General features: G+C 42.3%; 1 protein-coding gene and 1 long non-coding RNA gene across 2 annotated transcripts in view; one reads left to right on the forward strand and one right to left on the reverse strand.

Annotated features, from left to right (window-relative positions):
• LOC307252801 overlaps positions 1–7,230 on the forward strand; it is a 55,119-nt gene extending 47,889 nt beyond the window's left edge. Inside the window, exon 3 of the long non-coding RNA XR_013844936.1 lies at positions 7,124–7,230. This is a non-coding gene — a long non-coding RNA (uncharacterized lncRNA). The remainder of the gene's footprint in view (positions 1–7,123) is intronic.
• The window catches only part of LOC307252792 (uncharacterized protein), a 22,148-nt gene extending 7,589 nt beyond the window's left edge, over positions 1–14,559 (reverse strand). The window contains exons 1-2 of the mRNA XM_080030588.1: positions 14,039–14,559; positions 394–544 (exon numbers count right to left, since the gene is read on the reverse strand). Of these exons, the coding sequence (XP_079886714.1) occupies positions 394–544; positions 14,039–14,305 (418 nt within the window). The 5' untranslated portion in view covers positions 14,306–14,559. The remainder of the gene's footprint in view (positions 1–393; positions 545–14,038) is intronic.
• Positions 14,560–15,000: the final 441 nt, after the last annotated feature.

Raw genomic sequence — 15,000 nt, forward strand, 5'->3', positions numbered from 1 at the left:
GCTGAGAGCACTTGAGACGATCTCCCTTACTCATAACTGTTTTTTATAATTTAATTTTTTTGTCTATGTTGTGAGTGTATCCATGTAACGTTTGCTGCCTCTTGGCCAGGACTTCCTTGAAAAAGATTATTTTTTTAAAGATAATTTTTTGGCATTTTCAAGCTTTATTGGATAATACAGAGTTGAAATGGGAGACAGAGAGAGAGAGAGGGGGGGATGACCTGCAGTAAAGGTCCACTGGATTTGAATCTGCGACCACTGCAACGAAGGCCGGAGACAATATGGTACGCGCTCTATCCACTACACCACCGGAGCACCCCCCAAAAAAAATTGTTTTTCAATCTCAATTGGACTTTCCTGGATAAATAAAACAAAGAAATAAAATAAACTCACCCAGGAACCATTTCTCCATGGCTTCTCTGAGGTCCAGGGCTCCGGTTCCGGCGAACAGGTTCTCACCGGTTTCCTCCAGTTCTGGGTTGTGGTTCCACACACACTTTGCCGCGTAGCCTTCTGCTATCACCTTCAGGCTCGGGTCCCACCTCTGAAACATCAAGCAAAGAAAAGTTGTTTAGAAAAGTCTTTAAATGGTGGGCATTCTACATGTGGAAAGGCTACGTCATGAGCTGTCAGGTCACCCCCATAAATTCCCCGCTATATAGGGCCCAGTGCTGCGGCACTTAGGGAACCAAAAGGTGTGAGGTTTGCCCCAGTTTTGTTTTAGCTTTGTTTTGTTTCTTGTGTACTTATAGCTTATTTTCTTAATCATTTTGTCTTAGTTATTTATTTCACTTTTTTTCTGTATTCCTTGTCTGTTTATGTGAGGAAGGGGGAGGGGGGGAGGGGGAGGGGAGGGGAGGGGAGAGGGGGTTGGGTGGTGTGTATGTATTGTATGTGTTTACTTATTCTGTTTTTTTTGTCCATATGTATAAAACCATAAAACCACTAAAAAAAAAGTAAAGTAAAGTAAAATGAAAAAAAAGTTTTAAACCCAATCTTACCAACTCACATGAGGTATTAACATACTACATACTACAGGTGGAAAATAGCAGTTTGCTAAAACCTGGTACAATGCATCTCTCCTCTTGCTCCAAACAAGGTTAATGTTTCTTTTGTACATTGTCCCTGTTCATACATGTGGGATATTGTGGGAAACAGGTAATATTTCACAAATCAAGCAAAAAAAAATAATTTAGGATTTTAATATTTAAGATGGACTTTTAGGCAATTTTTGCTTTTATTAGACAGTGTGTAGAGACAGAGATGAAATGTGTCAGAGAGGGGAATGACATACAGAGAACGACCCGGGCTGGATTCTAACCCGGGTCTGCTGTGAAGAGGACTGAGACTCTATGGGGGGGAGGGGGGGGGAGGGGTTATATTAGGGTCATTTTTAACTTATAGATATCATCATGAAACTTTGCCAGTTGATTACTGACATAACAATTATAAAACATTTTATTAAAAAAAAATTCTTCTGAAAAGTATTTGAATAAAAATGCAAATTTGACAATTTCTCACTAATTATGTGCAGATGTTTGATAATGTGCAATAAACTTAGGCACTTTTCCTCGCACTTTAAATTGTCTGAATGTTTTTATGTCCTAGAATTACCGTGTGATGTTCTTGTGTTTTAGCTTTGTCCAATGTGTAGGTTTTACTGTGTTTTTACTGTGTCATATTGTTGTTGTCTACTGGTTAAGCAAAATGTAGCACAATGCCCAAGACAAATTCCCTTAACAGGACAATAAAGTTTACCCTGACCCTGACCCTGAATGCCAGAGTAGTAACATATTAATTTAAAAAAAAATTACAGCCTTTTTTCACTTTATATAACAAAAAAATATTATGTACAGGTCTTAGTTAGAAAAAAAAATCTCTTTATAAATTTGTGTGAAATGTAATATCACTCTGAGGATATGAGCCACAGACAGGAAAGGGAAAGAAAGAGACATTTTGTTTTGATTTATAAACGTCACATTGTGTTCGACCTGAAACCTCGAGTTCACGTGGAAATACAATCAATACATCACATCATCACCCACTCATACATGACCTCTGACCTCGACCAAAGTTTAACACACACACACACACAGTAAGAGAAACACACACACACACACACAGTAAGACAAGCACACACACAGTAAGACAAGCACACACACACACACACACTCACTCACTCATACATGACCTCTGACCTCGACCAAAGTTTATCTCACACACACACACACACACACACAGTAAGACACACACACACATTAAGACAAGCACACACACACACACACACACACACACTCACTCACTTACTCACTCACTCACTCACTCACTCATATATGACCTCTGACCTCGACCAAAGTTTATCACACACACACACACACACACACACAGTAAGACAAACACACACACACACACTCTCTCACTCACTCACTCACTCACTCACTCACTAACAAAAACATACACACACACCGGAGCCTGACCCGTCTGAGGTGAACATTGACATTTCCTACCCATGATGCATCTGGGTTTAACCTCACTGCAACTTCCTCCTCAGGAACTGATGTAGTGGAAAAAGTATTCAGACATTTGACTTTAAAGATGGAGTCAGTTGGGGCGCTCCGGTGGTGTAGTGGATAGAGCGCGTACCATATTGGCTCCGGCCTTCGTTGCAGTGGTCGCGGGTTCAAATCCGACCCGTGGACCCTTACTGCAGGTCATCCCCCCTCTCTCTCTGTCTCCCCATTTCAACTCTGTACTGTCTAATAAAGCTTGAAAATGCCAAAAAAATAAACAGTAAAAAAAAGATTGAGTCACTCAGTGCGTTTACATGCAGACTCATAATCGGGTAAATAAACGAATAAGACTTCAACAGGACTTTTAACCTTTATCCGATCTACTTCGGACACAAATCGGCACAATAACGGACAAGCGAAGTCGGATAAGAACACCTAGATAACTCGTTCTGCGCTTGCTCGTGAATCCCTGCGGAGGATTTCACAAGGAAGTAGAAGGAGACGACGTAAAAAATAGTAGTGTTGTTGCCGGAAAGGAACCGGACGTGGCTCTATAACCACTTGTTGAAAGGGTTACAGCGCCACCTAGCATAGTGGAGACAGCCATGCATCGGACATTTATCCGATTACTGAAGGGCCATGTATACTCAGACAAGTAACACGGTCCGTTCGAGTGTCTAGTTCGGTATATGTCTTAATCCAATCTAGTTGTGCCATGGAAACGCACGAGTGATTCTGGAGAACGCTTGTTTTCAAAATGAGTGAATATCTCATTTCCCGCTACCTGTCCGTACAGTGTGTACTCACAAAAATCGAGTGTTAATCCACAGTAAACTGGAAATTGAGATAAAGGGTACGTAAACCAAGGGGACCATCGTAGCTAGCAACATGACCGTTTACAGAGCCTAGGCTGTGTATTACTGTAACACAGGAACACTGAGGTTGCGTTCCGAATCGCATACTTTCTACTATATTTTTTTTTCCTACCCATGATGCATCTGGGTTTAACCTCACTGCAACTTCCTCCTCAGGAACTGATGTAGTGGAAAAAGTATCCAGACATTTGACAAAAAGCACTTTGAGTGGCCTTGTGTCTGAATTGTGCTATATAAATAAACTTGCCTTGCCTTGCCTATAGTATGTAGAAAAAAGATTTAGGATGTCCCGATTCTTGTGGCCAGATTTAGGATCGTTAGTGTTGAAAACTGCATCCTATTTGGGCGATTCTGACCCACAATCCAGTGCGCACGTGAAGTGACGTCACATCGACGAAGCCTCCATATGAAAACAAACGGGGATGCGACGGATATAAAAGCAAGAGGCAAGATCAAAGCGCAATGTTATGATGAAATAAGAGAGTAAAAGTATGTCCCAATAGTATGCCTACTGCATCCTAACTAGATTCTTTTTATCGTCGGATGTAGTATGTAGAATAGAAAAAAGTAAGAGTGTGAGATTCGGAATGCAACCTGAGTCTGTGAGGTAGATAGATAGAATGACAAAATATGAAAGTGGAATCAATAAATTGTGCTCTGAAAAAAAAAACATTGATGCTCTTGAATACAGATATTCCATATTTTGAGTCGATGTCACAAAGAATCCAAAACATTGTACAAGACCCTAGCTGAGCGTTTAATATCCTGTGTGTGTGTGTGTGTGTGTGTGTGTGTGTGTCTCTGAGAGTGTGTGTGTGTGTGTCTCTGAGAGTGTATGTGTGTGTGTGTGTTTATTTGTTCAGTGGTGATGACACAACACTAACAATAGTCAGTGGTCTCTCTCACATTCCACATCTGGTCTGTGTTATGACTTTCAGGTCATGTACAAGGACACACACACAGCATCTCTCCCTCTCTGTCTCTGTCTCTCTCTCACACACACACACACACACACACACACACTGTCTCTCTCTCACACACACACACACACACACAGCATCTCTCCCTCTCTGTCTCTCTCTCTCTCACACACACACACACACACACACATACACAGTCTCTCACACACAGCATCTCTCCCTCTCTGTCTCTCAGACACACACACACACACACACACACACACACACACTGTCTCTGTCACACACACACACACACACACACACACACACACACACACACACACATTCACTGTCTCTGTCACACACACACACTCACTGGAGGTCGTCCGGTATGTGAACAGTTGATCATTGTTTCTCTCTGTCTCGAAAGACAAGTCATGGTTGACCTGAGGTGAAACTTGTTCAGTTTGTCTATTAGGGCTTTAACGATACACAGAGCCACGATCACGCATTGCGGTTGAGAAGGCAGAATCACGTTTTTTTTTAAACATTTTTAAACATTTATTTTTTTGGATAAAAGGTTTTGGTGAAGGAAGCTGTAGCTGTTAAATGTTTAATTATTCATATTTTTTTTTAAAGATATGTTTTTGGCATTTTTTATGCTTTATTGATAGTGTAGAGACAGAGTTGAAATGGGGCAGAGAGGGGAGTGACATGCAGAGAACGACCGCGGGCTGGAATCGAACCCCGGTCCGCTGCTGGCCGAGGCCCATGGGGGGGGGACGCCCTACCAACTGAGCTAAGGGCGCCCCCTTTAATTATTCATGTTGCTTATATTGTTCTTCGTGTTCAAATCTGCCACACCATGAGCGCCCCTATCTATCAGCTTCTAGGCACCAGTTACCAGCGGTGTACGTTACGGATTATGAAACATCATTAAACAAACAGTACAGCGATCTCCTGCTGAGGGGATTTACATTCTTACTCTGCATGCTTCAGGCTTTGTGTGTGTGTGTGTGTGTGTGAGAGAGAGAGAGAGACACTGTGTGTGTGTGTGTGTGTGTGTGTGTGTGTGTGTGTGTGTGTGTGTGTGTGTGTGTGTGTGTGTGTGTGTGTGTGTGTGTGTGTGTGTGTGTGTGTGTGTGTGTGTGTGTGTGTGTGTGTGTGTGTGTGTGTGTGTGTGTGTGTGTGTGTGTGTGTGTGTGTGTGTGAAATCCACAGATTACATTTGTTCTGCTAAGAAATCATGAGTCATACCAGTTTGTAAACCAGGGCCGGCTCTAAACTTTTTGTTGACCGGAAAAGCCATTTCACAATGAACACGTAAATTTAACACGTAAAAATCCCACGTAAATCAATTTGAACATATTCAAACCGCTGTGAAACGTTTGTTCAGGTGAAAAAATACCCAGATAAATACACCTTGACCTCAACGGACTTTCGTCTGCGGAAATATATGATATGTTAGACCAATATATGAACAATTAAATAGTACATAAATATTAGACAAAGGCTTTATCATTAGGCTAAATACAATACAGAGAGAGTTTTGTGGAGCTGATAGGCTTAAAGCATAAACATTCACCCCTCTGTCACTCTGCATGTGCACCGGCAAGGTGCCGGTTTGTAGCGTTCTCTCTTCTGATTGGATATCAGGTTGTGGGATCCCGAAAAGTTTATTTGCCGATTACATGCAGAGCGAGTGACTGAGAGATTGGCTTTATGAAACGTGCACATAATGTAAGTGATTACTGTATGAATAAAGAGCGATTTAACACTTATATTAACATAAATATATCGCTCACTTCACCTTTATTCAACTTTGTGTCAACTCACTTGGTGATGGCTTGAATGACATTCAGTTATGTGAGAAAGTTACGCACTATCGCTTGAAGCTTTGGGGTTGTATATTTTGTCTGGCCTCCCTTCGTTCCTCCCTCCAGCTGAAAAACAATATGGAAATGTCCCAGTGGGGCTTCCATACTGATGGAGACAGGCTGAGACCTCTCCTGGTCCACACACACACACACACACACACACACACACACACACACACACACACACACACACACACACACACACACACACACACACATACACTCTATCTCTCGCTCTAACACACACACACCATCACACACTCTCTCTCTCTCTCTCTCTCACCATCACCATCACACACACACAAACACTCTCTCTATAACACACACACTTACCCCCACACACCCTCTCTCACACACACACAACCACACGCACGCACACGCACGCACACACACACACACACACACACCCTTAACCACACACACACTCTGACTCTCACAATCAAACACACACACACAAACACACACAATCTCTTAACACACACACACACACACACACACCCACACTCCCTCTCTCCCACACACACACACACACACACACCCTCACTCCCTCTCTCCCACACACACACACACACACACACACACACACACCGTCCCACACACACACACACACACACACACATTCCTCTGTTCGGTCATTCATTCACAGCCTAATTTTCATTTCTCTGTCTCTGTAAACATAGTGTTCTCTGTCGACTCCCTCCCTGTCTGACACTCCACTTATTAACTTTAGGGAAACACCCGTCTATCACCCAAAACCGCAACTTACTCTACATATCTGTGTGTGTGTGTGTGTGTGTGTGTGTGTGTGTGGTGTGTGTGTGTGTGTGTGTGTGTGTGTGTGTGTGTGTGTGTGTGTGTGTGTGTGTGTGTGTGTGTGTGTGTAATTCTGTGTGTGTGTGTGTGAAGTTATCTTTATTAGTCAATTTACACAAGGCCAATTTGAAATTTGTCTTTTTTTTCAGAATTTACAGAAGCTACGGTGGCCTTCAAGGACAATAAGCTATAGTTACTCAAGATGGCATCATCCACCACTGCCTCAAGTCTTTCTACAATATCAAGTGATGAGGTGAAGATGTATTTAGTTATTTATTCTATAGTACTTCTTCTTCTTCTTGGTCTTCCAACAGGTGCATTTTCCCAGGACGCCCACTATATATAAAAACGTGTAAGGCCGTTAAGTTTGTCCGTTCTGTGCTACTGTAGAAACATGGCGGTGCAACATGGCGGCCTCAGCGCCCCGCTCCTATGTACATATAAAAGGCTCATTCTAAGGTCATAAAAAACGAGAGATTATACATTAATTAAAACGTACTGATGAATATTATATTACATTTCTACCAAGTCTGTTCTGAAACAAGCCAGTAAATTCTACACACTGCAGCTTTAAATAATTTTCCATAAAATGCACATTAGCAATCGTTACACTGTAAAAGATTTTGTTGTTTTCACAGTAATATTACTGTTATGTCACGAGTATCTTACTGTATTTTCGTTATTCAGTAAATTACTGTAGATTCGCAAAGCATTCTGGGAAGTATTATGCTACTGTCAATCTAAATACAGTAATAATATGACCAGAAATACATGGTTAATGGACTCCACTTATACAGAGCTTTTCCCTGGTTTTTCACAGACCCAAAGCGCTTTACATTGTTTTGTACACATTCACCCAATCACACACATTCATACACCGATAGCAGCAGCAGCTACCACGCAGGGTGCAAGCTAACTATCAGGAGACATTTAGGGTTCAGTGTCTCTTTGCCCAAGGACACTTCGACATGTGGCGGGGAGACGGGGGATCGAACCTCTGACCCTGCACTCCAGAGGCGACCTCCCTGCCCACTTCGCCACAGCCGCCCCAAAGCATTCTGGGTAATATTATGCTACCGTCAATCTAAATACAGTAATAATATGACCGGAAATACATTAACTACTGGACAATTGTTGCCAGTAATGTACTGTTAATTTAACAATAAAGATTTTACTGTGTGTGTGTGTGTGTGTGTGTGTGTGTGTGTGTGTGTGTGTGTGTGTGTGTGTGTGTGTGTGTGTGTGTGTGTGTGTGTGTGTGTGTGTGTGTGTGTGTGTGTGTGTGTGTGTGTGTGTGTGTGTGTGTGTGTGTGTGTATGTGTGTCTGTGTGTGTGTCTGTGTGTGTGTGTGTGTGTGTGTGTGTGTGTGTATGTGTGTGTGACTATAAAGAGTTAATCTTGCTGCAGCTTCTGAAAACCATAACATACCGGCCCAAACCTGCCCGACGATAAGGGATTTACTCTGACCTGAAATTCACCTCAAACTTACACAATGTTCTCGAGCTGGAGGAGCAAGGGTCTTAAAGGCAACACAAAGGATTACATTTAAACCTGCAGTGTGTAGAATTTTGGGTTTTATTTCCAAGCAGATTTTATAGAAAGTAATTATAATATCCATAAGTACGTTTAATTTTGTGCATAATAGCTGAATTCTTTTTTTAGAATTATTATTTTTTCCCTTAGAAAGGGTCTCATATATGTCCATATTTCTCCATATTTTGGACCATGGCCTAGTGCCGCCATCTTGAAAGTGTCATAGTTGGAATGTCATCAGGTGCATTGTTTAAAATTTAGAATTGTTCTTGTCCTTGAAGGCCACTGTAGCTTCTGTTATTATTCTAAAGGGTTGGGGTTACCCAGGGAGCGTTGCATTCTAGAACTTTGTAGAACTTTCTTGATGATGTCATATTACACACTGCACCTTTAAAGTAGCTACGAGGAACTTTTTAATATTTCTGAAACAGTCTAATTTTTCCCTCTGATGATCATGAATTACATGTAAACAGCAAACAGGACCATCAGTGCAAAGAATGATATTTTTATATAGTTTTTCTTAATGCCTTTGTCATGGGTATGCGCTCACCCAGGAACAACAGCTGGCGTGGTAAAAACACTACCGCTTATGTCCAAAGGGGGGCGCTAGAATTAACACAAACTGAAACACCTTTAATATTCTAAAAGATAAGGCCTTAAAAAATAGAGTTGGGTAACAGTAAAATCTCAACCTGCACCGTGTCTGTGTTACGGTTTGATCCATTTCTTTTCCAATCCAAATCCAAATTTTTATAATTGGTGAAATTGTTAGTGTTGAAAACTGCATCCTATTTGGGCGATTCTGACCCACAATCCAGTGCGCACCTGAAGTGAAATCACATCGATGGAGCCTCCATATGAAAACAAGCAGGGATGCTACGAATACAAAAGCAAGAGGCAAGATCAAGGCGCAATGTTATGATGAAATAAATAAGTAAAAGTATGTCCCAATTGTAGCATACCGCATCCTAGATTATTTTTATGATCAGATGTAGTATGAAGAATAGAAAAAAGAAAGAGAAGGAGATTTGGAACGCAGGGAGAGTTGGTCCGTACTCACTATCCACCGTGTGTGTGTGTGTGTGTGTGTGTGTGTGTGTGTGTGTGTGTGTGTAGAGGATTGAATTATAGAATAAGTTCCAACATGTTTGATCATTCAGCTTGATATGAAGTAAGTCGCCAAGTTATTGCATCAGCAAAGTAAAAAACAAAAAAACAGACGCAAACGGAGATAATGAAAACAAGACAGACACCAGCAAACAATACCAGGGCTACTAAAGCTATAGTGCGTAACTTCTGTTGAGGAATTCTGAGTAATTACAACAACACTGTCGGTGCTTCGCCATCTACATGAGGTAAAGCCTTCAGTGATGGCACATGGATTTTTTACCTTCTGCTGTACGGCCAGGTTTTTTCTTAACAGTAGAATCAACAACTGAAACATTTCTTGGGCTCTTTTTGGGATTTTTCTGAGCTCCTGCACCAGTGTCGTTTGGGGGGGGGGGGGGGGGGGAGGGGGACACCAGTTTGTAAACGCTGCCATACTGAGAAATACAGAGAGAGTTTTGTGGAGCTGATAGGCTTAATCAACTTTGTGTCAACCCGTTTGGCGATGGCTTGAATGTGACAGACATTTATTTGGCTTGTGGCAGATGCAGCATGCTGAAAAATACCCAGATGTCCTACTACATCCGGTGGTGATTTTTTTTAGTGTTGAAACCAGCAGCTTTATGGAGGTTCTGACCCACAATCCACTGCAGCAGAAGTTACATCACATGGACTGAGCCTCCCAGTGAAAACAACCAGCGATGAGACGGATATACAAGCAAGAGGCAAGTTCAAGGAGCCATGTAAGGATGAAATAAAATAAGTGAAAGTATGTCCCAATTGTAGCATACATTATATTAACTTTTTATGATCAGCTGTAGTATGTAGAATAGAAAAAATAAAAAGTATGAGATTTGGAACAGAGCCTGGATTCTCTGACTGCTTTTATTGGACACTGATATCCCATAATACACACACACACACACACACACACACACACACACACACACACACACACACACACACACACACACTGATATCCCATAATACACACACACACACACATACACATACACACATACACACACACACATACACACACACACACAGATATTCCATAATACAAAGCACATGAACAAGAGGAGGTGGAGCAACTCACAGCTGGAGTTAATTTATAATAAATTATGAACACAACGGTCCGACGTCTCCAAGAATCTTAGAACAATATATATTAAATGTATGTTGAAACATTGACTGCAACTTTTTATTATTGCAGTTTTATTAAACATGGAAAAATGTCACTTCTTGTCAGTACAAAATGTACAAAAGTGTGTTTAATGTCTTGCACATTTAAGGTACATACACACAGACAGACAGACAGACACACACAAAAGATGGAGTCAGTGATTCTGGAGAACGCTTGTTGTCAAAATCACTTTCTTTGTCAAAATCAGTGAATATCTCCTCATGATCCGCTACCTGTCTGTACTGTGTGTGCTCTGAAAAAATATCCAGTGTTAATACACAGCCTAGGCTCTGTAAACTGGTTTGTAAACACTGTAGCTAGCATCAGAGCAGTTTACAGAGCCTAGGCTGTGTATCAACGCACACAAACACAGTACAGACAGGTAAGCGGTTCGCGAGGAGATATTCACTGATTTTGACAGAAAGTGATTTTTGACAACAAGCGTTCTCCAGAATCACTGACTACACCTTTAACCCATTGACATAGTCCAGAGTGGTGTGTGTGTTTGTGCGTGTGTGTGTGTGTGTGTGTGTGTGTGTGTTACGGCTCCCGCCTTGTTTTATCTCCTCCTGTTCCCTCCTTCACTCTCTCTCTCTCAGGTGTCCTGATTAGGAAGCAGGTGCTCCGGCGGGGCTTAAAGCCGTGGCCTGTGTCGGTGGCGGGTCTCTCACTCAGCGCAAACTGCTCACGGCTGCTGACCTGCTCCATGCTGCTGCTGCTTGCTGCCTTACTGTTTAGTTAATGGAGGGCTGTTAGGTTGTGTTCTTCTGTTTTCATCGTAGTTTTAGAGGGGCCGGGGTATAGGTTAGCTGGAGGAAGACCTGGGCAATAACGCAGTCCAACTGTGGCTGTCCCAGGCTTCTTCCCGTTTTCCTTTTCATTTACAGCCTCCGATTGAGTTGAGTTGTGGGATTGGTTTAATAAATTACCTTATGGTTTAAACGTTGTGTTAGAGCCATGGAGAGGATAGGCATGTGTTAATAATATATTTTGCTTTAATTAATAATAATTATCATGGCTTATATTTAGGTCTAATCAGTAGATAGTACCCTTATTTGTCACTTGTTATCACAGGTGGTTACTGTCATAAAGCGTAGCTTAGTGTCGTACAACTGTGGTAAATGAGTCACTTGTCGGCTTTCTGCAGTGTTATTGAAGTATCGGAGCAGGACGGGAGCTTCACTTTTCTGACCGTAGCCTTACGTATATTTTTTGTTCACTGTCGACTACTTTTTGAGAAATAAATTCACTACTTTTTCATGTTACATCGGCCTTGGATTTTCTTTTTGAGCACGAGTCCAGAATCACACGTCCGGCAAGAGTGGCAAACAGGTTGCCACTACACGTTGATTCATGGTTTTCGTCTGGGTTTGTTTCATGTTTACAGGCCGGTTGACGAGCCTGGTATGGCCGGCCGTAACAGTGTGGTATGTTAATCCTAGAACGTTACAGACAATCATTATACTGAAATAAAGACTCTACTGTTCAGTTTTACTAATCTGATTTTGTAGCATTTGGTAGAATCATTGGGCTTCGTTGTACAGGGATGATTTGATAATTCTTAACCTCACCGAAACTATCTAACTGTAGGAAACACGAAAAATATGTTTTTGGGTAGAAATCCCATTCAAAAAGAGTTAGATGAGGTTATAGAAGTTAAATATGGACATACGAATGGCTTGTAAAAATCATTATTGGCTCTTTAAAGGTATAGTGTGTAACTTTTTTGGGGATGCATATTTCAGAACACACTTGGTAGAAATCGGATATAACATTACTATTATCAGTATGTTTTAATTAGTGTATAGTAATTTCTTGTTTTTTTATGAGCTTAGAATGAGCCTTTTATATCTACATAGGAGCGGGGCGCTGAGGCCGCCATGTTGCACCGCCATGTTTCTACAGTAGCACAGAACGGACAAACTTAACGGCCTTACACGTTTTTATATATAGTGGGCGTCCTGGGGAAATGCACCTGTTGGAAGACCAAGAAGAAGAAGTACTAAGAAAATAATGCTATTTTAATATAGTTTTTTCTTAATGCCTTTGTCATGGGTATACGCTCAACCAGGAACAACAGCTGGCGTAGTAAAAATGCTACCGCTTTTGTCCAAAGGGGGGCGCTAGAATTAACACAAAATTAAAGTTACTCGGAGCACCTTAAACCGAACTAGATTTCTTTGCACAGCCACGCTTTCTAAGTAGCCTCACCAACACAGCTGAAACTTAAGCCGATACACTATATAACGCTGTCCCTATACGCCCTGTGTGTGTGTGTGTGTGTGTGTGTGTGTGTGTGTGTGTATGGGGGTATTTTAAGCTGAGCAGTGAGCAGGTGTCTTATGTACAGTATATGTACTGATGCATACTGTATGTTCGTATTACTGATCTTATTTATTTTTATTTTTATTTGTATTTTTGGGCATTTTCAAGCTTTTTTATTAGATAGTACAGAGTTGAAATGGGGAGACAGAGAGAGAGAGAGAGAGAGAGGGAGAGGGGGGGGATGACCTGCAGTAAAGGTCCACGGGTCGGACTCGAACCCGCGACCACTGCAACGAAGGCCGGAGCCAATATGGTACACGCTCTATCCACTACACCACCGGAGCACCCTACTCATCTTATTTTATACTTTTGTACTTACTGCACAGTGGGCGGGAGAGAAATATACAATATTTTCGATTCATCTGAATGTCTGGCACATATTGCAGAAATTGAGCAAAAAGTTGACTACTAGATAGATAGATAGATAGATAGATAGATAGATAGATAGATAGATAGATAGATAGATAGTCAGACAGACAGACAGACAGACAGACAGACAGATGACTTACTAGAGGCATCATTGATAGATTGATAGATGAATAGGTAGATGGACAGACAGACAGACAGACAGACAGACGGATGTATAGACAGACAGATACAGTAGATAGACAGACAGACAGACAGACAGACAGACAGACAGACAGACGGATGTATAGACAGACAGACAGACAGATAGACAGACAGACAGACAGACAGATGGATGCATAGACAGACAGACAGACAGACAGACAGACAGACAGACAGATGGATGCATAGACAGACAGACAGACAGACAGACAGATGGATGCATAGACAGACAGACAGACAGACAGACAGACAGACAGACAGACAGACAGACGCATAGACAGACAGACAGACAGACAGACAGACAGACAGACAGACAGACAGACAGACAGACAGACAGCTGACTTACTAGAGGCATCATTGCGGACGCAGTGGGTGAGACCTGTCCTCTGTAATGGTTATGAAGCTCCACTAGCATCTCCTCTTGCTCCTCGCTCAAAAAGCTCCAGGCTCCAGGAACCACCAGGGCCGAGATCCCGATCCATACCCAGAGAAGGGCTGCCGTCGGTGGGGTAAGGCAGCGGCGAAGAGACCCCCCTCTCCTGGAGCCCAATATATTTCCATCCAGGTTGTTAGTCCTTTGGGTAGGGGTCCCCCGCTGTGTGAAGAAGTGCATTGTGGGATATTGAGTCCTTAGGGAAGTTGTATTATCCTCCTCGAGTGGTAGGTCCAGAGTACAGTGAAAAGTGTGTGTGTTAAAGTGTGTGTTGGAGGGATCTACAATTATTTTTGTGTGTGTGTCTATGTGTGTGTGTGTGTGTGTGTGTGTGTGTGTGTGTACAATAGGCCACTTGTCTTTGTAAGTGTGTGTGTGTGTGTGTGTTTTCTGTAGCAGTGTATCTGTGTGTGTGTGAGTGTGTGTGTGTGCCTTCCTCAGTGCCTCTCACTCTCAGCTCTGACGATCTCCTTCTCTCTGACCCGGCTTTAAGAGCGAGAGGATCCTCCCCTGCACACACACACACACACACACACACACACAGCTACACACACACACACACACACACACAGAGCTACACACACACACACACACACAGAGCTACACACACACACAGAGAGCTACACACACTCACACACACACACAGAGCTACACACACACACACACACACACACACACACACACACACACACACACACTCAGTTCGCATTTCACATACTGCACCGACTGGTACGCACAACAAACACCCCACTTCACTCCACTCCACTCTCCATATTCTCCATGTCAAGTTCTCTCTCTCTTTCTCTCTCTTTCTCTCTCCCTCTCTCCCTCCCTCTCTCTATCTCTCTCTCTCCCTCTCTCTCTCTCCCTCCCTC

The sequence above is a fragment of the Ammodytes marinus genome, assembly GCF_949987685.1.
Source record: "Ammodytes marinus genome assembly, chromosome: 7".
Classification (NCBI taxonomy): domain Eukaryota; kingdom Metazoa; phylum Chordata; class Actinopteri; order Uranoscopiformes; family Ammodytidae; genus Ammodytes; species Ammodytes marinus.